Source organism: Mustela erminea, chromosome 10, assembly GCF_009829155.1.
Source record: "Mustela erminea isolate mMusErm1 chromosome 10, mMusErm1.Pri, whole genome shotgun sequence".
NCBI lineage: Eukaryota > Metazoa > Chordata > Mammalia > Carnivora > Mustelidae > Mustela > Mustela erminea.
This window is the reverse complement of record NC_045623.1, coordinates 90,740,057-90,765,205: the sequence shown is the minus strand read 5'-3', so window position 1 is coordinate 90,765,205 and position 25,149 is coordinate 90,740,057. Positions and strand designations below refer to the sequence as shown.

General features: G+C 56.9%; 2 protein-coding genes across 5 annotated transcripts; one reads left to right on the top strand and one right to left on the bottom strand.

Moving 5' to 3' along the window:
• The first annotated feature begins 131 nt into the window (after positions 1-131).
• On the top strand, positions 132-15,935 carry EXTL1 (exostosin like glycosyltransferase 1). 3 transcript variants are annotated; one of them, XM_032302277.1, is made up of 11 exons: positions 133-2,227; positions 8,087-8,177; positions 8,445-8,552; positions 9,623-9,742; positions 10,357-10,489; positions 10,687-10,793; positions 11,582-11,671; positions 12,464-12,550; positions 12,915-13,075; positions 14,322-14,493; positions 14,653-15,935. In XM_032302277.1, the coding sequence occupies exons 1-11, from the start codon at positions 1,455-1,457 to the stop codon at positions 14,821-14,823; spliced, it is 2,013 nt and encodes a 670-aa protein (XP_032158168.1). In that variant the 5' UTR covers positions 133-1,454; the 3' UTR covers positions 14,824-15,935. The 3 variants fall into 3 exon arrangements, with proteins under 3 accessions (XP_032158169.1, XP_032158170.1, XP_032158168.1); XM_032302278.1 differs by lacking the exon at positions 14,322-14,493 and having other exon boundaries at positions 132-2,227; XM_032302279.1 differs by lacking the exons at positions 14,322-14,493; positions 14,653-15,935 and adding an exon at positions 13,211-13,335 and having other exon boundaries at positions 132-2,227.
• Positions 15,936-17,226: 1,291 nt separating this feature from the next.
• On the bottom strand, positions 17,227-24,806 carry SLC30A2 (solute carrier family 30 member 2). 2 transcript variants are annotated; one of them, XM_032302281.1, is made up of 8 exons: positions 24,669-24,806; positions 23,784-24,004; positions 22,941-23,087; positions 21,871-22,024; positions 21,005-21,161; positions 20,162-20,267; positions 18,920-19,054; positions 17,227-18,423 (listed from the first exon to the last, which is right to left on the bottom strand). In XM_032302281.1, exons 1-8 carry the CDS (start codon positions 24,728-24,730, stop codon positions 18,278-18,280), a joined length of 1,128 nt encoding a protein of 375 aa, XP_032158172.1. In that variant the 5' UTR covers positions 24,731-24,806; the 3' UTR covers positions 17,227-18,277. The 2 variants fall into 2 exon arrangements, with proteins under 2 accessions (XP_032158172.1, XP_032158171.1); XM_032302280.1 differs by having other exon boundaries at positions 17,227-18,418.
• Positions 24,807-25,149: the final 343 nt, after the last annotated feature.

Genomic DNA, 25,149 nt, shown 5'->3' with positions numbered 1-25,149 from the left:
CGGTGACAGGAGTGGGGGTGACAGGAGTGGGCCTGAAAAGCCTGCCGCCAGATGAGATTGGGGGGCGGTGCTGAAGGAGGAGGGGCTAATCCTGGGAATAAGTGGGAGCGTCTTACCCAATACCACCCACCCCATCCCGCTCCCACCTACCCCTCTCCCCACTCGACACTTCACTTTTCTCCTCTGTGGGCTTTCTCGTCCTCTGACTGACAGACTCCGCACACTCGCACCACCAGCTGCAGTGACCGGTGGGGAGCTCTAAGAAGAAGGGCCTGGAGTTCAAGGTTTAAGTCCCCGCCCTGCCGCATCTTTGTCATTTTAGGAAGATACCACCTCTCTCTGAGCTTTGCTTCTCTCCCTGTGAAGCATGACACGGCTAAACCTTTGCTTTGGAGCCTTGACGTGTGAATTCAGAGACGGGCTGGGATAGCTTGAGGTATCTGAGAGATTTGGGTCCCGCCGGTGAGAATTACTGACATCGGAGGAAACTGGTTTGGAAAGGGTTAAGTGGAGACCCCGCCTCCCAGGCAGGAACGAATCAGGGCTGGCAGGGGAGGAGCCAGGCTGGGAAAGAGATCCAGTCCGGCCAGATGCTGCCCGGAGAGGGAACGGGAGAAGACGCCTGTTGGGCAGGGGGCGGTGGGACTGGGCGTGGGGCAGGGCCCTCGGTGTGTGCCCGGTGATAGCTCCAAGTCAGAGGGTGCAGGACCAGCTGCTAGGGGTGGGGGAGGAGGGGACCGAGCTGCCTGCGTAGGGGACAGCCGCGGAGTGGGAGAGGACTAGGACCCAGAGAACTCCCAGCCCCCCAGGCAGGGGGCACCGGCTGCACCCAGGCCTTGACCTCAGCCGACCCTGATAGCCCACATGGGGTGTGGGGTCTAATTTTAGCTCCAGCCGCAGGGCCCACAGCCCAGGAGTGCCAGCCAGTGGGCTACTCCGGAGCCGCTCAGGCAAGGGGAGAATTGGAGAGGTCAGCCCCCTTTCTGTCCAGCCCTGCACCCTGGCCAAGCCACCTCCTGCGAGAGCCCTGACGGGTTCCCCATGGCCTGGCAGACTGCCCGCCTCTCTGCTGAGGCCAAGGTCAGGGGGTGCAGCCAGGAGGGCAGAAGGACGTGGCCTTGCAGTGTGGTCAGGGGATTGCATCAGCCTGAGCAGTGCCCAGGGGCAGGGGGCCCTGCTGCAGGGGCAAAGCCCAGCTTGGTTGTCCAAAGGCCAAGGAAGCAGATTCCTGACTGCAAGAAGGCAAGGCCACAAAGTCGGGTCCTACCTGGCTTCCCGGCACCTGGCTGGTGACTTGCGGTTTGACCTTATACAGGCCGCCCGTTCTCAATGGGCCTCAGTCTTCCCATCTGTGCAATGAAGGCGCTGAACTAGAAGGCAGAGCCCAGCTCCAGCGACTCACCCTCGAGCCCCTGCTCCTCCTGCTTCCCCCAGCCCTGGCCACGGGTGGCCACATGCAGTCGTGGAGAAGAAAGTCCCTCTGGCTGGCACTGTCGGCCTCTTGGCTCCTCGTCCTTCTGAGAGTCTTCCCCCTCCTCCGTCTGGCAGTGCCTGCCAGACCCCGGGCGGGTGCCCCCCAAGGCTGGCCCCACTGGCTGGACATAGAGCTCCTGCAGAGTTTCTCCCAGCCTGGGGAGCTCCCAGAAGATGACCCTCAACCTCCTCCAGCCCCCCGTGGTGGCAGCTGCGACTGGGGAGCTTGCTTTGATGTCTCCAAGTGCAGGGGTGGTGGTCTCAAAGTGTTCGCTTACCCAGTGGCTGGACCGATCTCTGACACTCAGCGTGGGATCCTGGCTTCCATTGAGAGCTCCCGCTTCAGCTCCGTCAGCCCTGAGGAGGCCTGCCTCCTCCTCCTCCTCAGCCTGGAAGCCCCAGCTGGGGAGTGCAGCCCCTTGCCCCAGCAGTGGAACGGTGGAAGGAACCATCTGGTCCTCGGTCTCCACCCAAACTTCTGCCCCCAGACCTTCCAACTGGGACAGGCGATGGTGGCCAAGGCCAGCCCCACAGTGGACACCTTCCGGCCTGGCTTTGACGTGGCCCTCCCGCTTCTCCCCGAAGCCCACCCATGGCGAGGTGGGGCCCCTGGCCAGCTGGGACAGCACAGCCCCCACCCTGGGGTGCCCCTGCTAGCCCTGGCAGAGGAGAGGGGCGGGTGGCGCACGGCAGGCACTGAGTCCTCTGCCTGCCCCCGGGATGGGCACTGTGAGCAGGACCACGGACCTGAGCAGTAAGTGGACCTTTACCTCTGCCACCCCGGGGTGGGGGTGGGGGGTGGGTAAGGAGGGTGCTGGGTGGGAGGGATCTGCAGTGGGAGTGAGCCCAGAGGCCAGGGTAGAGGGCGGGATGGAGATGGGACTGGAGAACCAGCTAGGCCTGACGAACTCTGGCCCCAGCTGCCCCAGGAGGGAGAATCAGGTTAGACCAAGAGAAACCTCACTCAGAAGGTCCTTTGTCACACGGGGTATCCAAAGTAGGTTTGGGGGTTCTCCCTTAGGGGTCTGTAAACACAAAAATATGACTCACTCCTACTTACTCTTTTTCTCTTGTTCCAATTCCTCCTTCCCTAATATTTTAACATACATGTCTGTTGGGCTCGGTCTGTGCTAAAGTATAAATAATCATTATAATAAAATAATACTAACTGCTTTCATTTGTTTGTGTACCAGACACTAAGCTCAGAGAGGTTAAGTAATTTGTCTGAGGCCACCCAGACAGACAGGGCACAGTGCTGAAATCCAGAGTTGCCCGTTTCCAAAGCCTTCAGCATTAGAATTCTGAGTTTTAACCAAGGGTGTACGATCAACCCATCAAATGCCTCAGAGCCGTGGAGATTAAGGACTAGTCACAGATGGAAGCTGCTCCTGTGTCTAATTTGGGGAATTAATCTCTTAAGGAAACAGCAAATATGAATGAGGTCAGACCAGCAGAAGAACTTCCCACCAGCACGACTGCCTGGAGACATGTAAGGGGCGTGGTGGCCTGTGGGACATGGAGAGTTGTTCAGAAACTACTGTCCCTGGGCTAGGTGGAGTGACAGGCCTCAGGTGATAAAGCAGTTAACCCCTAAGTATCCAAACCCCTCTGCGCCCCTGGGAGGCCGGCAGTGTCCGAAGAGTGGTTGTGCAGGCCTGTATTCCATTCCTTTTGAGGTTGTCCAGGCCCCGAGCAGCAGCAGTTTCCTTCTCCATGCGTGGGGCAGACCCGAGTTGGAACCTGTCACTCTGGTGTCCTTCCCTTGCTCCCTCCCTCAGGTATCTCCCTGTTCTCTGCTAGAACAACATGGGCTGTTCTCAGCTCACCACCCCTGTCCCCCACGGGAATTCTTCACGTGGCCAAGCTCCCTTTTTGCCTCTGCCTCTCAGGGGCTTCTCTCAGCCAGAGGGCTCTGCGGGAATGCAATTCCTCTACCTCCTCAAGGCACACGGCCTCCAGGGAGCCCCACAGCCAGAGGTAGGAATGCAATGGCCTCTTTAGGCCACAGGCCCTGCTGCCCGGACCCATCCTCTCCTCGGAGTGATCTGAAAGGTCGGGGATCACCCCCACCCCCAGGTCCCTGAAGCTCAGAGCTCAGACAGAGCTTACCTTCAGTGAACAAGTTTCTCTTGTTCACCATGGCCCCGCCTGACCTTCCTAATTAGACTTTTAGCTGTTCTTGCTTATATAAGTTTTTTTTTTTTTTTTTTAAGATTTTATTTATTTGTTTGACAGACAGAGATCACAAGTAAGCAGAGAGGCAGGCGGATAGAGAGGAGGAAGCAGGCTCCCTGCCAAGCAGAGAGCCCCATGTGGGGCTCGATCCCAGGATCCTGGGACCATGATCTAAGCCGAAGGCAGAGGCTTTAACCCACTGAGCCACCCAGGCGCCGCTAGAAGTTCTTCTTTCGGCTGACTTTAATTACTGCACTGGTGAATCTGAAAGCTATTTCGGTCTGAACTTCTTTGAGGAACTGTAAATTAGGGAGCTTCACACAGGAAGCGAACTGCGGACTCGCTGAATGTGTTCTGATGGAACCCAAATTGGCCAGAACTGGTCAAGGCTTTCTCATCCGTGGGGGCTGCCCTCTGAGTAGCATGGTGGGTTAGTTTATTTCCAAGGGGTGATGCCTGGCAGCCTCTGACCGTCCTCTGCAATTTCCCAAGTTCTGTCTTTGACCTCAGCTCCCACCCCCACCCCCTGCAGAGAACAGGCCTTGTAATCTCTGGAGTAACTTTAAGCCTCAGTTTCCCTGAGGTGTCAGGCAGCTGCCTGAAGCAGCCAGACAGTAAGGAGAGAGGGAGGCCACCAGCCACAGGGCAGCCCCCCGAAGGTGGCCTGAATAAACAAGCACTGGCCTGAGAAAGAGGCAATTCACAGTCCCTGCCACTGTCCCACGGCCACTGTCCCACATTCACTGGGCAGGCAGGGAGGCCGAGGGGGAGGGGAGGAAGTGAACACGTGGAGCCCAGTGCTGTGCCAGCCCCTATGCACAAGTCACACACCCTCAAGTACCCTGCAAGGGAAGCATTTTCATTCCCATTTCAGGGAACAGGAAACTGAGGTTCAGAGTGGTGGAGGGAGCCAGCCAAGGCCCTTGGGTGATGAACTCCTTGACTCATCATGGCCTCCCTCGAGTTTGTGATGGGGCGGCTACGGAGCCGGGCTTCAGCCCTACACTTCTGGCCCCAAAACCCGTATTTTTCCACCTTTGGTGAACAGTCTCCTATTGCTTTGGAATAAGCCTCCACCCTTTTAAATTGTTATTTATTTATTTTTATGAATAGGGAATTCATTCACAGGCTACAAAATTCCAAAGGCACAAAAGGGGTATACAGTAAATCTCCCTCCCACCCCTGACTCTGGCCACCCAGTTTTCCTTCCTGGAGCCAAACACCGTTTCTAGTTTCTTTTCTGAGGTACTCTGTGTGCACGAACAACGCATGTGTGTGCTCTCTCCCACTTAGGGTCTTTTTTTTTTTTTAAACATAAATTCAATGCATGTTTTAAGGTCTCCTTTGGATCTAGGAGGCACAGTGCCTAGGTCCTGTGGTACTTTCAGGGACCCAAGAAAATTTTTATTTTGATGAAATGATTTTCATTTCTTTAAAAATCAGAAGAAAAAAACCATACATTTAAGTGGAAGAAAATGTTTTGATATATATGTTTTTTGTTTTTGTTTTTTTAAAGATTTATTTATTTTTTTGACAGACAGAGATCACAAGTAGGCAGAGAGGCAGGCAGAGAGAGGAGGAAGCAGGCTCCCTGCTGAGCAGAGAGCCCAATGCAGGGCTCAATGCAGGGCTCAATCCCAAGACCCTGGGATCATGACCTGAGTCGAAGGTAGAGGCTTTAACCCGCTGAGCCACCCAGGTGCCCCTTGATATATATGTTTTTAAAGATTTTATTTGACAGTGAGAGAGCACTAGCCAGGGGTAGGGGTGGGGCAGAGGGAGAAGGAGAAAGAGACTCCCTGCTGAGCTGGGACTGCCGTGCACCCTGCCCTGTGCAGGACTCAATCCCAGGACCCTGAGATCCTGACCTGAGCTGAAGGCAGATGCTTAACTGACTAAGCCACCCAGATGCCCCTAATATATAATATTAATGTTTTCATTTATTTTTAAGTAATCTTGACCAAGTTTGCACACCCCACCAAATGAGCCAGCCAGGCACCCCAGTGTTTTTGTTTTTATACCAATGAAATTATCAAATGTAATTTATATATAATATCTATGGCAGAGAGACCCCAAAGGCCAAAGAGCCTATGGCACACGGAAGTCACAGTGTGGCCCTGCCTATAGCCAGCCCGCAAGAGGGCCCAAGGGAGCCACACTGACTCCATCCTTGGGCACTGAGGCCCTGAGTCTGTAGCAAGCGCCTTATAGGGTCACAGAACCCTAAGATCTCATTGGCAGTTTCCATGATGTCCCCTCCATAACACGCACACAGACACACCACACAGCGGCAGGTGCTCATCTAGCTCTGCTTAATTAGCTCTACCGACGGGGATCTCACCATCTCCCTAGGCCACCCCCCGGCTACTGTCAGCGAAATCCATTATTAGAATTTGTGCAGAAACTGACATCTTGGACACCTGGCCCCCGGCTCCTGGGTCTGTCAATTTATCACACATCCGTTCACTGAGCAGCCGTTACGTGCCCAGTCTCGGCCAGGTGCTCTGCCAGGCTGTGCAGATGTGGGCCACGGCCCTCAGGCTGCTCCATCTTGTAGGAAAGGCAGGCAAGTTCCCGGTTAGGACCCACATCATTAAGCGGAGAGACGCTGTACAAGCTGCCTTGCTCACTGACTCCTTGACTTCGGAGCTGTGAAGCCCCTCCAGGCCTCCATTCCTTCATCTGTAAAGCAGGGGACTAGCAGCGCAGACCTCCCGTCTTTCAGGGAGTGCTGTGAGAATGAAGTGAGTTACTGCCCCAAAGTACTTCGCACAGGGCTCAGTCAAGGTCGGCTGGCTCATTACTACTGCGGGCACACAGGCTGTGAGAACAGAGAGAAGGGAGCCATCTTTGGAAAGATCAAGGAGGGCTTCCCAGAGAAGGTGAGGTTTGAGTTTAGACCTTTAGATCGAGTAGGAGGAGGGGCACCCGGGTGGCTCAGTCAGTTAAGTGTCTGCCTTCGGCTCAGGGCATGACCCCAGGTCCCGCATCGGGCTCCTTCCTCCGTGGGGAGTCTGCTTCTGCCTCTCCCTCTGCTGCTCCCCCTGCTTCTGCTCTCTCTCCTATTCTCTCTCTCAAATAAATAAATAAAATCTTAAAACAAACAAAATTATGAAAAAAAAAGATCGAGTACGAAGAATCCCTTGGGTTGTAAGGCAGAGAGGGATGCTCGAGGCTGAGCGAGGACGTACGGAGACACCGAGGAGGAAACAGCGGAGGTTAGTGAGGACTGGGGAGTACAGTTTATTCAGAAAGCTCTTTGGATTCTCGGAAGCCTTGAACTTAGGGCTTCTCAGTCCCTTAGGGCTTTGTTGGAGAGGGAGGAGGGCTGTAGCTGGCTGGTGCTGTGGCAGCTTCTGTTAGAGAATGTTCTGTTGTTTAGCGTGTGAGTTCTTCCAGGAGAAGCCCGGTGGATGCCTGAGCAGTAGAGACAGAAGGGGGGGTGGGGAGGCAGAAATAACCCAGGGACAGGAGTCAGCCTATTTGGTTCTACTTCCAGCCTTAACCCTGTCTGAGACCCCAAGCTAGTCCTTGGGTCTCTCTGAGACTCAGTCTCCCCATCTGTTCAATGGTTCAGACTCAGACCAGACAGGATGTAGCTGAGGAGGGTCCTGGGACCTCTGGGCCCTATTCGTCAGTCCCACTCTGAGCAGGCCTGTGAGCTCAGAGGTCCTGCCCCTCCACACCCTCCTCAAGCCTCCCAGTAGCTAGGTCATGGGCACGGCTTCCCTGGGTGGGCAGTCACAGGGAGGTGGCTTTGGGGAGGCTGTAAATCAAGCCCCTCCCCCCCCCAAACACACACAACCTGAGTGTGGTCCTGGGCTTGGGGGGAGAAGATGGGAGGAACAGAGGAGGCCTGTCCTCTGGGTGAGGGGGCCTCTGGGCAGCAGCTTCCTGTGCGGTTCCAGGCTGGGGGCCCAGCCCACCTCCTGACAGAGGAGCTTTTCATGGGCCTGGGCTCTCTGGATGGGGGGAAGGCAGGGCACGGAGGCCTCGCGCAGGTGAGGGCTGCCCCAGAATCTGCAGAGCGGTGGGAGGCAGGGGGAGGTGCAAACCTGTGCCTCTCCCAGTCAGACTAGGCCTTGGAAACAGCTGGTCCCGCCCCCTCCTGTTTTGCAAATGAGGAAACTGAGGTCCAGAGATGAGAAGGGGGAGATGCCTGAGACCCCAAGGGCAGAGGCAGAACTAGAACCCAGGGCTCCTGCCTCCCACCCCACCATGGGTGAGGGGCGGGTGTGAAGCTTGTGTTCATGTCAGTGTTCATGTGTGGCTGTGCGTGTGCTTGAGTGTTTGTTAATATGTGAAGCACAGATGGTGGATTTGCACACTGTGAACTGGGGAGTGTTGAGGGGGTTGCGGGGGCATTGAGGGAGCCGGTGGGGTGAGGGGCTGGTGTCTCAGGCCTCACCTGTGCGGTACTCCTCCTGTACCTCCTTAGGACCCACCCTGGGGCAACGCTCCCCAATGCTACCTTCTGCCTCATCCCTGCCCACCAACCTGACGCCTTGCACTTCCTCCAAGCCCTGCAGGTACAACCCCAACCTGGGCATCCCCTGGCCCTGTCCCCCCACACTCCTGAGCTGGCAGGCTCTCTCGGCCAGGCCCAAGGGAAGGGACCGTGAGCTGCCCCCACCCACACTCACCACACCCCGTGTAGAACAACCCGCTACCCAAAAAACTGCCTTTCTCTCCTCTGGGCCCCTTACCCCCAATGGAAGCAGCAGCTAATTTGGAACTGGGGGAGGGGAGTGTGTGTAGGATGTGACTGGGCTCCCCAGTGCCTACCTTTCCCCCAGGCCGGCTGTATCCCTGTGCTTCTCAGCCCTCGGTGGGAGCTGCCCTTCTCCGAGGTCATCGATTGGACCAAGGCGGCCATCGTGGCTGATGAGAGGCTCCCATTTCAGGTAGCTCAGGGTCCTGCGCACAGGGTGGGGAATGGACCCAGGATGTGGGAGAAGCCTGGGATCTCAGCCTCCAGGCTGATCTCATCCCTCGTTCTTATCTCCCCGTATGTGTATATTCATGATTTTGCTCCAAGCCCCAAGCTTCTGGGGCTCCCACAGGATCAAAGAGAGGCAGAGACTCCTGACGGCTTGAGAGCAAGTCCTGAGCCTTTTCCAGCCTCAGTTTCCCCAATCTGTACAATGGGATAAGTTAGAACAGATGATCTCCACGGGCCCAGTTGAGATGACTCAACCAGTTTAAGGGAAAGCCATAAAAATCCAAAATCTGAGTGCCTCCAGGGAGGTTGGGGTGGGGTTGGGGTGGGAAAGCAAAATGCACAGTGACTTTCCCAGCTGATGAAACTACTTTTGCCCGACAATGAGAAAACTGCGTACACTTTCAACCTCCTGAGAAGCGAGAACAGTACGGTAGTTAGTAACAGTAGCTGCCTGCACTGAGCTGCTACCATAGGCCAAGCACTTAACGTATATTGTCTTATTTATTTATTTATTTATTTTTAAGACATTTAAAAAAAATTTATTTGAGAATGAGAAAGCACACAAGTCAGGGTGGGGGGAAGGAAAAGGAGAGGGAGAGGAAGAAGCAGACTCCTCGATGAGCAGAGAGCCAGAGGCAGGGCTCGATCCCAGGACCCCAGGATCATGACCTGTGCCGAAGGCAGACATTTGCTTAACTGACTGAGCTACCCGGGAGCCCCTGTATAATCTAGCTTAATTCCCACAGCCGCCCTATGAGGCAGGTACTGTTATTATCCCCACTTTACAGATGAGGACACAGACTCAGAGAGGTTGAGTAGTTTGTCCACAGTCACACAGTTATTAAGTGGCATTTAGGCTCAACTCTGTGTGACCTTGATTATTACCTGGGACTTGGCCAAAGGTGGCTGCTTGGAAAACTGTGGGGAGAAGGCTTCTGGTTCCCAGACCTCCAACCTGGGTGGTCCCATCTCAGAGTCAGTCAGAGCCTGACAAGGCCCCATGCCTTCTCCTTTCCTCCCTCTGTACCTCAGGTCCTCGCTGCCCTCCAGAAGATGCCCCCCACCCGGGTCCTTGCCCTGCGTCAGCAGACCCAGTTTCTGTGGGATGCCTACTTCTCCTCAGTGGAGAAGGTCATCCATACCACTCTGGAGGTGAGGGAGACTTCCATGATGGGAGCCATGGTGCTTGGCTCCTGCCTCATCCCCATTCGCTCTCCACATCCCTCTCTCCAGACACATCTTCTACCCTGCTGTTTGGACTTCTCCGCTGCAGGGGCTTCTGGGATGAATCTGAGGCTTGACTCTGAGCTCTTGGACAAGTTCCTTCTCCAGTCTTGGCCTCGGTTTACCCCCATCTGTAGAGGGATAGCTCTGGCCAATAGATTTCGAAGCCTGTGCCAAGGTGTCAGCCCGGGTGATGGTCAGTGGCTGCCTTCAGTGCTGTGTTAAAGGGGAGTCTGGGTCCGGAAAGAATGTCGCACTCGCAACTCGTTAGCCACATCTGCCCTGAGTGAGGAAGGACAAGGAGGCAGCAAGTTCACCATCACTGGCCACTTCTGGACACCATCACTGAGTGCCCCCTACTCTGGACTTCTGCACCTGAGCCCTTCGGACAGTGATGCAGCTGTTGCCCTCCCAGGAGCCTGAAGGGGGAGCGGGGGGGGGGGGGGGGGGGGGGAGGGGTGGAGGGGCGTGGCTACGCCAGATCTGAACTTCCCCAGACCCTGCCCATGACCACACCCGCACAGCCCTCTCTCATTTCACAGATTATTCAGGACCGGATCTTTGGAGCACCTGCTCACCCCTCGCTCCTGTGGAACAGCCCTCCAGGCGCCCTCCTGGCCCTGCCCACTTTTTCTACAAGCCCCTCGGACTTCCCCTTCTACCACCTACAGCGGGGTATGCCTAGGGATGGGACAACTTGAAGTCCCCTCACCAGCTCTTCCCAAGTCTGTCTTAGCCTCAACCACAGAGCCCTGCCATGCCCTTCCCCAATTCACCCACATCTCTCCTGGCTCCTGGAGTCCCCAGCTCAGGCCACCCTTTAGGGGGTCCTGTCCCCTCCCACCCTAACAGCCTGTGTCTCATTTCCCTAGGCTCTCGGCCTGCCGGCAGGTTCAGTGCCCTGATTTGGGTGGGGGCCCCAGGCCAGCCCCCACTGAAGCTCATCCAGGCGGTGGCAGGCTCCCAGCATTGTGCCCAGGTCTGTCCCCTTTGCCAGTGGGGGCCCTGGGATCCAGGGCGGGGGCGAGGGAAAGGGCAGGGCCCTTGAAGACATCTAGACCCCAAGCGTAACCACATGTTTTGGGGGTAAGCCCAGGAGGGGTTTTCACTGCCCTGTTTTTTAAGTCCCAACATTCTTGTTCCTTTCCTTCTCCCTCCCACCCCCCGCAAAGGAAACTGATGAAATCATGTAAAAAGCAGGTACCCCTTGCGGCCACTGGAGAGGTGAACAGGCGATCACGCGTGTACTCACCCATCAGTCATTTTCTCAGCTCCAGGCCCGTGGGGGTGATGCTGAGGACTTCGAGAAAAAGCAGGAAAGGATTCTGCCCCGGATTCAGATTCAGTTAGCACTTTCCAGCACATGCTGTCAGGTGTCACTTCCAGAGAAGCCACATAGCCTCCTGAGGGGACTTAACAGGGGAAGCAAGCCCTTAGCTCGGCCAGGGACAGACAGAGCAGCTCCACAGAGGGGACATTTGCGCTGGGCAGCGAATGATAAAGGACCAGAAGTGATTAAAAGCCTCTGAGAGAAGATGGGGATGGGACGAGGGGCCAAGACCCAGGTGAGGGGCTACCACAACTGACTGTCCCCAGTTCCGATGCTGTAGGTAGCTACCTTCGGGTCACACCAGAATTCCTGCCTTCCTGATGCCCAGAGGTAAAAACAGGGCAGCAAAGGACGGACCTTGGCTCCAAGTAAACTCTCCCAAACTCAGAAATACAGCTGTTTTCCCAGCCTTCAGGAACACCCCCTTTTCCTCCTAGATCCTGGTTCTCTGGAGCAGTGAGAAGCCACCCCCTTCCAGGTGGCCCAAGACAGCAGTGCCCTTGACAGTGCTGGCCGGGCAGAGGAAGGTGAGGAGTTGGGGGGAGGGGCATGGGAGGGAGGGCTCCAGCCCCCGCATGCTGGGAACTGGGGAGGGCACACATGGGTGCTTTGCTTGAGCCCGAGCCAGATCTGGACTTCCAGTCGGGCCCGAAGCTGGTCAGGAAGTCGCGCCTCACTTGTCCCTTAAGGATCTCCCCAGGCGGACTGCTTGTGCCGTGTGGGTGCAGCAGAATTCCGTGGAGTGGACGGTGGGCTGTCTGACGTAGGTCTCAGCTGTGGGCCCGATAGAGATGATCCTCTCCCATGCCTGGCCCTTGTGGGTTGTGCCTCCAGAGAGCTGGGGTTTTATGTGATGAGGGAAGGCAGAGGGGATATGTTGGCTGCCACGGATGAGCCAGAGGAGAAACGTGGGGTCTTGAAGAAATGAGAACAGATGGCAGCAAACGGAGCCAGAGGAGGGTGGCTTCTGAGAACCCGGGATGCTGGGAGGCCCCTGCATGCTGTGTGGCTCTGGGCAAGTCCCTTCATCTCTCTGGACCTGTTTCTTTCAAAGAGAGGATGTCTGACAGTCCCTCCCAGGGTTGAGGCGAGCATGTGATGTGATAAGAGGAATCCCAAAGGGTGGAAACTGGAGGGGCCCCTGGATACCTTCTGCCCCATCTGCTCCGGGTCCCAGGTCCAGGCGGCCCGGCTGTGTCAAGTCCTGCCTTCTACACCTGCGTGCCAGGGCTCCTGCTTCGTGGCTGTGTAGACTGTCACGGTGGGAGCCCGGGGACGGTTGCCACGGCTGAGTCGGCCTCACCTCCCTCCCACCACAGGCCAGCGACCGCTTCTTCCCGCACCGAGCCCTCAGTACGGATGCCCTCCTCAGCCTCGACGCACAGAGCAGTCTTACCACAAGCGAGGTGAGGTCACGGCCCGAGAGGAGCCCAGGGTGGAGGGGGTACAGAGACACCTCAGATTCCCAGAGCAGTGAGGAGCCTGGGACCAGCGCCCGGGTGCAGCCTCCTGCTTTTGAAACCACCCCCCGAGAGCCTGTCGGCCTCCTCCTTAGTCATCTAGCAGAAGCTTTCAGCAAACTTTTAAAAACAGTTTCCAGCTCCCCGTTGGGAACCCCCACCCCACCCCAGCGCAGCAGTCCTGGGAACTATCATGCACGCACGTCCTCTCTCGAGTCCCCTCGGCTGGGCTGGCCTGGCCTTCATGTCTCTAGATATTCTCCGCTGGTCGGGAAGTCCCTCCTCATACCTCACTTCAGTATCTCCCCAGGTGGACTTCGCTTTTGTGGTATGGCAGAGCTTCCCGGAGCGGATGGTGGGTTTCCTGACATGGAGCCACTTCTGGGATGAGGCCCGGGGTGGCTGGGGCCACACTGCCGAGAAGGCCAACGAGTTCTCCATGGTTCTCACATCAGCTGCCTTCTACCACAGGTACGGATGGCCGGCCTGGCACTGGGAGCCGAGGGCCAGAGCCCCCCCCCCACCACCACCACCTTGATCCTGGGCAGGGCAGTGTGGGAATGAGCGCGTCAAGCTAGGGCCTAGAGACCCGGGTTCTGGGCTCAGATCTACCACATCCGAGTCGTATGATGGGCAAATCTCCTCAGCTCTTGTGAGGCCTCAACTTTCTTTGTCACCTCACAGGGCTGATATGATAATCTGATGAGAAAACCATATGAATGCCTTGGCACACAGGTGGTCAATGAATGGTAGCTAGTGTCATTTTAAACAGAGCTAGGCAGAGGGTAGGGATATGAATTTGGTGATGGTGATGGTGATGGCAAGAGAATGGCCCTGAAGACATTTTTTTTTTAAAGATTTTATTTATTTGACAGAGATCTCAAGTAGGCAGAGAGGCAGGCAGAGAGAGAGGAAGGGAAGCAGGCTCCCTGCTGAGCAGAGAGCCCAACGTGGGACTCAATCCCAGGACCAGGATCATGACCTAAGCCCAAAGCAGAGGCTTTAATCTACTGAGCCAACCAGGCTCCCTACCCTGAAGCTTTATAAATGTGTGTGTGGTGGGCTGGGGACTGCCCCAGGCCTTCCAGAAGTTGACTGAAGCACCCATCTTTGGGGTAGGGACTGAATTCTGGAAGGCCCCTTTAGAAGGGTTCTGTAGATGTGCTTAAACCAAATATGTGTGACCTGGCTGGAACCTCTAGTAGGTTTACCCAGAAGCTCTGCGAGGGAGTCTCAGCAGAGTGAAGACTATCCCTAAGGTCTGCAGGGTGGGCCTAGGTTGTTGTAGAAGACGACTGCGTGGAGCAAGGCTCACCCTGAGCAGCATCGGTCTGGTTAATCCACAGCCTTCCTGAAGCTGGTCTTTGGGGCTGCCATTTTTTATGGCCTTGGAACCAACTGACACCCCCCCCCCCATTCTGTCTGAATTCAGTTCCATGGTGGCCCCATGGAACTATAACAGAGGGGGCAGGGAGGACACCATGTGCTGCAGACAAACCCACACAGTGCAGGACAGCAGAGAGAGAGATGTGTATTTCTGGTGTGAGCTCTCTGAGGCCGCCAGGGCTTGGGGCGGGGGAGTGGGGGTGAGCAGGATTTTCTAAGGAGGCATGGGGATTGAAGTTAAAGGGAGAGTGGGGTCAGGAGGAGAATGGGGCCTGGCAGGGAGAAGTAGTGGGTAAATTTGACGGCAGCCCCTTCCTCTCCCCTTGCCCAGATACTACCACACCCTCTTCACCCACTCCCTGCCCAAGGCTCTGAGAACTCTGGCAGATGAAGCACCCAGCTGTGTGGACATCCTGATGAACTCCCTGGTAGCAGCAGTCACCAAGCTGCCCCCTATCAAGGTGCCCTATGGGAAGCAGCATCTGGAGGCCAGCCCTCCCCTGGTGAGGATCCAGGGGAACAGGTCGGAACTGGGAGGGTGCCGGCGGTGGAAGGGATTCCCTCTCACTAACCCCAGTCTTTCTTTGCTGCAGGGTTCGGGGGCATGGGGGGTGGGTTTAGAGGACAGAGAAGACCTCCAAAGCGTTTTTCCTCCCCCTTAGGCGCCTGGGGACCCAGACCCACAGCCGCTGGCCCAGGACTGCATCAATCAGATGGTGGCCGAGTTTGGCTACATGCCTCTGGTCTCCTCTCGCCTTCGTCTGGACCCAGTACTGTTCAAGGACCCGGTCTCCGTGCTGCGCAAGAAGTACCGCAGCCTGGAGAAGCCCTAGCTTGGACCAGCAGAGCCCCCAGTCCTGCTCCTGGGGGGGCGCTGCTCCTGCAGAGGGTTGGGAGGGGCTCAGCCCCCTCCCTTGGGACGTCTGAAGAGCAATCAAGGCTGCCAGTTAGCCAACACGTCAGGTCCCTATTAGCCAATCACCCCAATGCCCGGAGCTGTGGGGCATCGCCCCACCCTCCAGTCCCGCCGCTTGTGGCAGGTCACAAGTGCAGGGCCCTCGCTCTGGGACTGTGCCCTCAGCCATTGTGACCTTATGCCTGGAATGCCTTTCCCAGCTTCTCTGCAGGAGCTGACTTCTACTTGTCTTTCAGATCTCCGCCACCTCCACGGACTTGCCTGAACCCCATCCCAGACCCAGTTCCTCTGCTCTTTTACAGCTGAGCGTTCCCCACTGTTCATGCTGCTTTGCAAAGTACACAGTCAAGCCCCAGGACCAGCTTGGAATCCCCGGGAAGGCAGGGCCATGTCCTCTTCTTTCTGGCCTGGCAGGTGCTTCACAAGTATTTGACGAACAGAGAAGACCTCAACTGCGTGCCTGGCCCTGTGCCATAGTCGAGAGTGCGGACAGTGTGCCAAGTGAGACAAAACTCCGTCCCCCCGCCCCTTTCAGGGTTCTCAGTCCGGCAGTAAGGCAGCCACCCGCAGATGCCTGGGTTGCCAGGCGCGATCTTCGTACAAAGAGGCGCCGAGAAGCCAGTTTCGGGCTTCCCTCCCGAATCTGGCAGAGCAGGGGCCGGTGGGGCAGACAGACGGGAACGCCAGGGGGCCTGCCAGCCCAGCCCAGCCCAGGGCTCTGCATTACCGAACATGACCACTAGAGGTCAGCGCCGCCCCGCGCTCTCTCTTCCGGGAATGGGACCGGAGTTCTGGGCGCCCCTCCGGTCAAGGCACCGGTGACCCGGCAAGGGGCTGTGGGGTGTTGATGGAGTGCAGCCCGAGGTCCGAAAACTGGGGGGAGGAATTCGAAAGAACAGTCCCACTCCTTTGGCTCACATACTCTGGACTAAAAAGCCATTTCTAGGTTGGCTGGGTGGGAGATGGGGTGGTCCAGAGCATCCTGGGCCGTGGTCGGGGGTGGGGCGGACTGTGGAGTGGGGTAAGGGCTGCTGGGTTCTCCAGGGTTCATCCACCTGGAACTAGAATTATCACTTCCGAAATAAAGTGCATGTCCTTGCTCCCTCATGCTCAGGCTATAAATAACTCCTACAGTGGCTGTGTCGGGGTGGGGGACTCAGGGCTCACAGGGGAGTGGGGTGACCCTAGAGAGGTGGGGGTGCTGGGTCCAGCCCAGGTCCAGGGCGTCAGGTGTTTTCCTGCTTTGACGGCCTCACCGCTTTGGAAACTTTCCTGACTAGCTCACCCTGGCCAGCCAGAACATGCCGTCCCCCAGGGCTTCTCCAAGGCCTTCCACCCCCATCGTCCAGTTTGACCTCTCGCCCCTGGATGACTTGGGTCCTCCCTGCAACCAGTCACAGCTGGGGTGCAGAGAGGACTCTCCCTTGGAAAGCATGGGGTTGCTAGCTTATTGAGGTGGACGGGGGCCTGGGAGTTAAAAAGGAGGGAAGGCATTCTGGCCCAGGGTCAAGAGCAGCTGAAGGTGGGTGAGGAAGCACACAGCTGTGTCCCAGGCAGCCTTCCCAGGGCGGGGAGGGCTCTGAGTGCCAGGCCCAGCGAAGAGAAAGAGGCTTCCCCTTCCCACTCACAGCTTCGGCACCCAGGCTCTGAACTGCCTGGGCATGGCCTTACCCATGGAGGGCACTGCCAGGCCCAAGGGCTCACACTGTACCAACATGCAGCCCAGAAGGTTTTCAGCTCCTGCTGTAGAGGAAGGCCTGGTGACAGCCCAGAAGGTTTTCAGCTCCTGATGTAGAGGGAGGCAGAAACCCCAGACCTGCTTCACAGTGGCTATGTGACTTCAGAGACTCAACCCCTCTGAGCTTTGGTCTTTTCATCTGGAAAAGTAGACCCTCTTGAGAGGTACATAGCCTCTCAGGATCCAGGTTCCTGGGGCCTGGAGGGGAGAAGGGGTTTGATACCCCAGAGAATGGAACAGAGCAGAACACAGCCAACAGCAACCCCCTGCCTCACACTTCCAGGCCCGATGACTTCCCACAGATTTTGAGGGGCTGAAGAAGCCACTGACCTTTATCACAGGTAAGCCTGGATGACAATGCCTGAAAGACATCAAGAGGTTATTTCGTAGATGGGAAAAGAGAAGCACAGAGGAAGGCCAAATGACCAAGCCTTCCTCATCCTGCCACGAATCAGGGCAGAGGCAAGACAAAATCAGTGCTGCCCCTGGGGAGGCTAGAAGCCCACCTGGCTCTTTGGCAAGGTGGCCTCAGGCTGCTACCTTTCCAGCATGATAGTCAAAGTACGCACTCTTCAGACAACACCAGGTGCTTAACAGACTTTGGTTCCAGTCCTCACAACAACCCTGTGAGGTAGGTTCACTCTTAGTCTCTCATTCTCTGAGACCTAAGAGCCACCTAATGAGTCAGGTGGCTGCTTTCTCTGTGAGACTAGGGACAAGTCTCCCCTCTGTATCTTGCCAACACAAGTGGCCCCTAATTCAGAAATCTACATACGCCTCAGGAAGCCAATGCCTCCCATCCGTTGTGCCACCAACGGAGCAGGTCAGGCCACACCAGCCACAGCGCTGGCCCACGGAAGTCAGGCTCTGAGATCCCTGAGACTCTATCAGGACAAGAGAAGTGGGCCAGGGGCTGTGGGGCTGTGGGGCTGCCACCCACCCCCCAACCAACCGGGACAAGGCTTCCTGGGCTGGGGGAATAAGGAAAGAAGCAGCCGGCCAGGTCCTGACATGGTCAGAAGCCTCCTCCCTCCAGGAAAGGGAAATGTGGCTCAGAGCTGAAATGACTAAGGCACAGGCAGGCCTCAGGTGCCCACTGGTTTCCCATCTCAGGGGGACAGGTCAGAGAGTGCAGGGTCTTCACAACTCCCAACCCCCAAGGCTTAATCACACCACAGTGTCAGAGGCAGAGGGAGAAGGGCTTCTTCACAGATTCATAAGGCAAAGGCCAGACTGACATAAGGAATAAGGCAGGCGGGCAAGGGGACGTTGGAGCCAGTCTCCCCTCTGTTCCCCCCCACTGTGCTTCCCTGCCTTTCCAGAAGCTGGTGTAGGAAGGCATTAGATGAGGATGGGGCCCAAACCCAGCCCTGCCAGGCACCAACCCAGAAGTTGGAGGAGCAGGGTCATACTAGCTTTACACTTGCCACGTCTCCATCCTTAAACTGGCTATCTAGTCAGATGGGGGAGGCAGGGGATGGGTTCCTTCACACTCGACACAGAGGAGAGGTCAGGAGAGGGACCCGCTTTATAATACAGCCAGGGGAGCCCGAGTCCCAGCTGGGCCTGGGGGACACTCAGCCCCAGCGGCTGCAGGTCCTGTCCATGCCTCCGCTGGCACCTGGCCAGGCAGTCAGTCCGAGGGGCCTTGGCATGCCTGACAGTCCTTCATGTCCTCCGAGTAGTCTTCGATCTGGATGGTCATGGTGTGGAAGTGGAACTTGCCCTGCAGGCGGGTGCTGGCTGCCTTCAGCACAGACTGGCCATCTGCATTCTGAGCTAGGGGCAGAGAGGACACACCAGGGGAGGCACTGGACAACGATTTACTCACTCGGGCCCTGAGGAACGATCAGGAGCCTAGCTCATTCCCTAACCACAGCAGGACATGGTACAGGCATCAGGGAGCACCCCTCCCCCCCGCCCAGTCCCATCCCTGCACTGGGCCACCCTCCAGTTCCCACACCTGGTACCATCCCTCCAGAGCAGGGGCCGCCCTGGCTTTAAGGCTGGGAATCTTGGCCCTGCCACCTAGGCACTGTCAGAGCCTGGGCAAGTGACCTGACCCCCCCACCCAAGCCCCAGTCTCCGTTTCTTCATCTATAAGCATGACTGTGATGACCAAATGAACAAGGTCTATAAAGTACTCCGCGTGGGGCCAAGTTCAAAACCAGCCGCATTGCTGCAGATTTGTGAGGCCCTCGGGTGCTTCAGGGATGGCCCCAGGCCTCCGGCAGCCTCTGTCCCTCACCCCGCCCTGAGGATCCTGGCCACTCACCGATGGCGATGTGGACAGACAGCACAGGCTGGGCCACGGTCAGGGCCCAAATGTGCAGGCTGTGCAAGGCTTCCACCCCTTCCACCGACAGCAGCAGGTCCCGGACAGCCGTGAAGTCCACACCCTTGGGGGTCCCTGAGGGGGGCGGGGATAGGGGCTGAAGGAGCCTGCTCCCTCCTGCCCCTGCTGGTTTCTGCTGAGCACCCTGGCCAGCAAATCTGATGTTGCCCCCACACCCCAGATGATCTCCATCATACTACCCTTCTGTATTTTCCTCCTCATGCCTGACACTGTCTGAAATGACCTTGTCAGTCCCTTCCTCATGTCCCCCTCTAAAACGGAAACTCCACGAGCATGGGATGGTCTGCTTTGTTTACTGCTGTATCCTCAGTGCCTAGAACAGTATCTGGCCCAGAGCAAGTGCCCAATGACTGTTTTCCCGAACAGAAAGGAGAAGGAAAGATGGGCATCAGGGGACCCCCCGCGCCCACACGGGCCATCAGCATCATCACTTTTATCTAGGGCTGTCACACTCTGGGGGAAAATGCTCTGAATCACAGCCAAACACTCCGGCTGACTCCACATCAGCACCCAACTTTGGACTGCACCCTGGCCACACATAGCCCCAGGGTCCCGTGACCCTAGGGCACAAGAAAGCTGGTGACTGTGGCAACTCAGGGTGGACCATTTGCCAGTGCAGAATAAGACCCCCTGCCCCCAGCTGAGCCAAGTGCACCTGAGCAGAGGCCTCAGAAAAGAAGTCAACGAGCTGGAGGGGTTTGGGGAGTCTTGTCCAACACCCACCACCCTTTTTTTCTGAGCCTCAGTCTGCCACCTGTGCAACGGGAGGCAGAATCCTTGTCCCTCTCTGCCCAAGGGGAGGCAGCTAGAGACTGCAGAGGTGTATGGGGGAGGGGCGGAGCAGCTGTTGGTATACACCACCTAGAAGTTAATCTGACTAGACAGGGAGGACACACCCCAGCAGGGAGGGGGACACCTTGGGGCTAGAGGGAAGGGAAGATTCGGTCAGGGTCAAATTTCCAGGAACAGTCACACCTGAGGGCTCCAGTTGATGCCAAGACTGGCCTGGGGCCCCAGGAGGTTTTCCAGCCTGTGCAAGGCTCCAGACCATGGCTCCCTGCCAATGTGCTAGGACTCTCCTGCTCCCCCCACCCTGATCCCCACCAAACTTGTTAGTACTGGAGAGCCCAGAACAAAAAGAGAGCCCCAAGCCCAGGTTACCTTCCATCAGCACCAGGATCACATCTCTCAGAATGGTCAAGGTTGTCCCCAAGACCAGGATGGAGAAGAGGAAGGTACAGATGGGGTCTACGTACTTGTACTCTGGCTACAGAAAAAGGGGAAGGCAGAGCAGCGGCTCACCACCCAACACCTCAGCCTCTCTCTCCCTTCCCACCCAGCGCTGCGGTGGGGAGAGGAGCCCTCTGCGGGGTGGGTACAGGCCTCACCCCGGGCTCTGCCTCCCAGTTCTCTGCCTTTTATCCTGTGCTCACAGGAACAGGCAGGAGAGATCACAGCTCAGGATAAGACAGGCCCTTCCCACCCCTCCTTGCCCAAGGGACTGAAGTGTGAACAAAACTAAAAGGAATCCTAGATACCAATGGTCCACCATCTCATTCTATAGGTGGAGAAACAGGATCAGTGAGTGCAAGGGGACTATCCATCACGTGGCTCTCAGGGGCTGGAGCCATGCTTCAATCCCAACACCTGGCTCTTTCCACTACACCACTCTTTCTCTGTGCGGTGGGCAATGCATCGGCAGCCTGCAGGCCTGGGGGTCTGAACCTGACTCCACAATTTCCCAGCTGTGTGACACCATCCAAGTCACTGAACCTTTCTGAGCTGCAGAAACACCACCAGCTGCTCTTCAGGATTACTGTGAAGATCGGAGGTGCTGACACTTGGTAGGCACTGGGTAAAAATGTTCCTTCCTCTCCCCATATAGCGGGGAGGGAGCTAGAACCTGGGAAGGGCCATGTGTAGAGAGGAGCCCCCACTTGATGTATACTCTCCTGCCCACTCCCACCACCCCCCAGCCTTCCTCCCTCTGTCCCCAGCTCTGACCTTGAAGTATAAAATATAGGCCGCCACCAAGATGCCTATGCTCTGCAGAAAGTCTCCAATCACATGGATAAAGGCAGCTCGGACACTGGGGTTCTCCTGCTGCTGGCTGGGGTCGTGGCTGTGCCAGTGGCCAGACGGGTGAAGAGTCAACCCCATTCTGCAGAAGCAGAGACAAAGCCAAGCGTTCACTGACGTAGCAGGGAGAGGCCCCCCAGTAGGGCTGGCCTGCCTATGGGACAAAAATCCTAATCTTCAAACTGCCTGTTCCCTGTGCCTGGTGAGGATCCCAACCACCATGGCCTTCGTTCAGAGCACCATGGGAGAATGGGCTCAGTTCCAATGCCAGCCTAAATCCGGGCACACAGATGCTAACTCTCAGGACAGGAGGGCACCATGGAGGTCATTTTGTTCCCCCCATCGGGGGCCTAGGGAGGGAAGTGACTTGCCCAAGACCACTGAGCCAGGAGAGGAAGCCCAAACAAGACACCCATGTTCCACATACTCTGTCTCTCACTGACACCACTTTTAGGGCCAGCGGCTTGAAAAAGAACTTGGATTCTGCCCTTACAGACATCTGCTCCTGTAAGAGCTAGACCCCTTCCCATTTGAGGTATGAAGGCTCCCTGTTTATTCCCGCACACATATGGTGGGAAGGTGGCCGAGCTGATGCCACCCCAGACTCCCAGCTCTCAACGGCTCCAGCCTAGGCCTCAGGCAGAACTGAGGTATTCCAGAAACTAGAGCTCAGACTAGGGAAATTCTCATCCTGTGGCCTGTGCATGGCCTCCCTCTGCTGAGAGCAGGCACGCAGACATGTGTGTGGAAAGTGGGAAGGAGGACTCACAGGGAACGGAAGCGACACTCACATGATATTCACCGCCACAGCGCAGCCCGATGTGATCAGCATGGTCCCCCCTTCGATCTCATAGTCCCCAGAGATTAGCCTCTCCACCGCCAGGAACACAAGCACTCCAGTCACGACCCAGATGGACAGTACAGAGAGCAGGGCTCCCAGGATCTCTGAGGAAGAACCCAACACCCATCTTAGCATGCAGCCCTAAGACTGAGGCGGCCTCCCCAGCCCTCCACGATCCTCCTGCCCCATCCCTGCAAAGTCAGGGTCTGGAGCCACCTGGGCTCTGCCGAAGGTATGGCTGGCATGGTCACGCCTTACAACCTCAGAGGACGTCAGAGCTAGAAGGAACTTAAGTCACCCAGGTCAACCCTTTTTGTTTTACTTGTGAAGAAACTGACTTACTAAAATATGTACCTATTGCTCAGCTGAAGAACTGAGGCTTCTGAGGAGAGACTGGGGCAAGAAGAAAATGATAGTGCGGCCCAGAGATGAACTAAAGGGGGCTTAAAGCCTTTATCTTCCAGTAGGCTTTGCTGACCTTTCCCTGCCCCGGAAATTATTCCATATGCAATTATGTGCAGAGTTAATGCCATAGTCATTTGTTCTTGAAGTCTGGCCATTTCATTTCTTAGAAAGGTGAACTCTCGGGGTGCCTGGGTGGCTCAGTGGGTTAAAGCCTCTGCCTTCCGCTCAGGTCATGATCTCAGGGTCCTGGGATCGAGTCCCACATCGGGCTCTCTGCTCAGCAGGGGGCCTGCTTCCCCCCCCCCCCCCGCCTGCCTCTCTGCCTACTTGTGATCTCTCTCTGTCAAATAAATAAATAAAATCTTTAAAAAAAAAAAAGGTGAACTCTCCTTCCCTGTAGGTTCCCTCTGGAGGTTCCCAGAGAACAGGGGACCAGGGCTCTCCCATCAGACTGGGAGCTACCAAACGACAGAAGCTAAAACTGACATTCTCTTCCCCACCCCAAGTCACCCTCCCGGCCTCACTCAGGGATCTACCTGCTGTAGCCACGAAAGAACCCACATCTTGACCTGCCCCCTCTTCCAACCCCATTCCCACCCCAACCGGGGTCCTCACCAGCTCGCTGCCAGCCGAAGTTCATCGTCTTGGTGGCTGGTCGGGAGGACATCCAGAGAGAAAAGAGGCTGACCAGCATGCTGGCAAAGTCAGTGAGCAAGTGGGCTGCATCGGTCATGACCGCCAAGCTGTGAGCTAGGTACCCACCTGCAGGGGCAGGACCCGAGATGGAGGGGCCTTATCAGCAACCCATGGAGTCAACTTCTCAGACTGTGTGTGCAGCAGGCAAACCATGGGGTCTGGAGAAAAACCATGGATTTGGGACCTCTCCACCCATGAGCTGTGTAACCATGCACAAGTCACTAACTTCCTGTGAGCCTCAACTTCTATCTGTGAAATGGGACTGACACGATCTACTGAGAGGGGAATTGTGAAAATCAAGTTCAAATAGGGCCTGTAAAGCCTAGGAGGCACTCGGTAAATGCTCTTTCCTTCTCGGCATCCAGGCCATCCCTTACACACTGGTTGTGCATAATCTTGGGCAGATTACTTAATCCTAACTGCCTCCGTTTCACCAACTATAAAATAAGACCACCACCCATAATAGTATTAGTGTGTCATGAGAACTGGATGAAATAACCTGCATGTAAAAGACTCAGCATAGTGAATGTTCAATAAATGGGGCTATTCGTAGGTTCTTTTTAATTAAGTAGGCCCCACACCCAATGTGGGGCTTGAACTCAAGACCCTGAGATCAAGCCATGCATGCTCTGGGCTGAGCCAGACAGATGCCCCAAGGCTATTAGTTAATTAATATTACTGGGAACATCCTGGAGAAAAAACTTTTAGATCATGATACTATCCATGCACCCAATTTCGTTTAATTAGCACAAAAGTTCTTACCAACGACTTCCCCAATCATGAACACCAAGCAGATGGCAGAGGCCACATAAAGCTGTCGCCGGGCCCGCTCCTTCTTGGGGTCGGAGTGATTGCCAGGACCCTTCTGGGCATGACAGTAATGATTACTCTCAGTGACTAGATCAATGGCCTGCAAGTCCAGGCCAGATGGGGACAGAGGGATCCAGCCAGTCCCCTCCTGCCACAGAGATCCCGTGTAAGACCTGGCCAGAGAGGATGGGAGAGGCCCGACTCAGCTCTGAGTTGGGGGCAAGGAGGCCGGACTCCAGTCCCATCTCTCTTTGGGGTCTTGGCAAACGTTCCCACGCGTCCAATTCAGGGAATACCTAAGGGCACTCCAAGCTGAGGAGTGACCAAAAACTCGTGTTTGGAGTGGGGTGCTGGGGAAATGACCAGTCCAGGGGTCTTGAGGTCTTGGCCCAGGGTGTTCCTTCCTCCCCCACCCCACCCGGGTCAAAGACGGAGAAGGAAAAGACCTTGGGACGCGGCCATGGGGCAGGGCCAGTGCAGCCAAGCACCGAGAAGGAACAGAACTCAAGCTCTAGGAGAGCAGACGCCCCTCTCGCGCACTTGGGGACACAGGGCCTCCCAGGGCGGAGCTGCCCGGGGGGCAAAGTGTCGGGCCAAGGGCAGGGCTCCAAGCATGCGACTGCCCACTAGTGGGCAGGGGTCAGGATCCGTGCTCAGCCGCGGGGGCGGGGGAGCTCCCCCACCCCCCACCCCCGCGTCCAGGTTCGATTCCCTCTTTTCCCTCTCCTTCCCCGTCCCAGTTCAAGCCTCCGGCAAAACCGTCCACTGTAAACGGCAAACCAGGAGATGCGTCCGGAGCCGCTGAAATCCCCGCCGCTCCGCAGACTCTCGCCTTACCGGGCTCCCACCCTGGCGTCCACCAGATGCTGTTTCTCCGTGGGCTCCATGGGGCCCCACATGCCCCGCGCTGGGTCCGGGAGGGCGCGCGGCCGCCGTGCCCAGTGCGCCCTGGAAGTTGCGCGCGGGACGCTGCGCAGCGCGCGCCCACCTGCCCGGAGGGCCCCGCGCGCCGTTCCCCGCGCCCCTGCGCCCGCGCCTCCCGCCCGCCTGCTGCTCCGCGCTGCAACTCCCGCCCGGACCACGCTGGGGGCCGTTCCGCTGCTGCTCCGGCCGCTCCAGACAGTCCGCGCCCACAGCTGCGCCCCGCGCCCGCCCGCTTTATCCTGCCCCGGCCACCCCGTGTGAAGCCGCTCGCTGCGCGTCGTGTGCAAAAGCCCGCCGGGAAGGGGGAGGGGAGGCCGGCTGCGCAGGTTTTCCCGGCGCTGCCCCCGAACACCCAGTCTTCAGCGCCCCTGGGGCCCGAGGAGCCCACCCCACG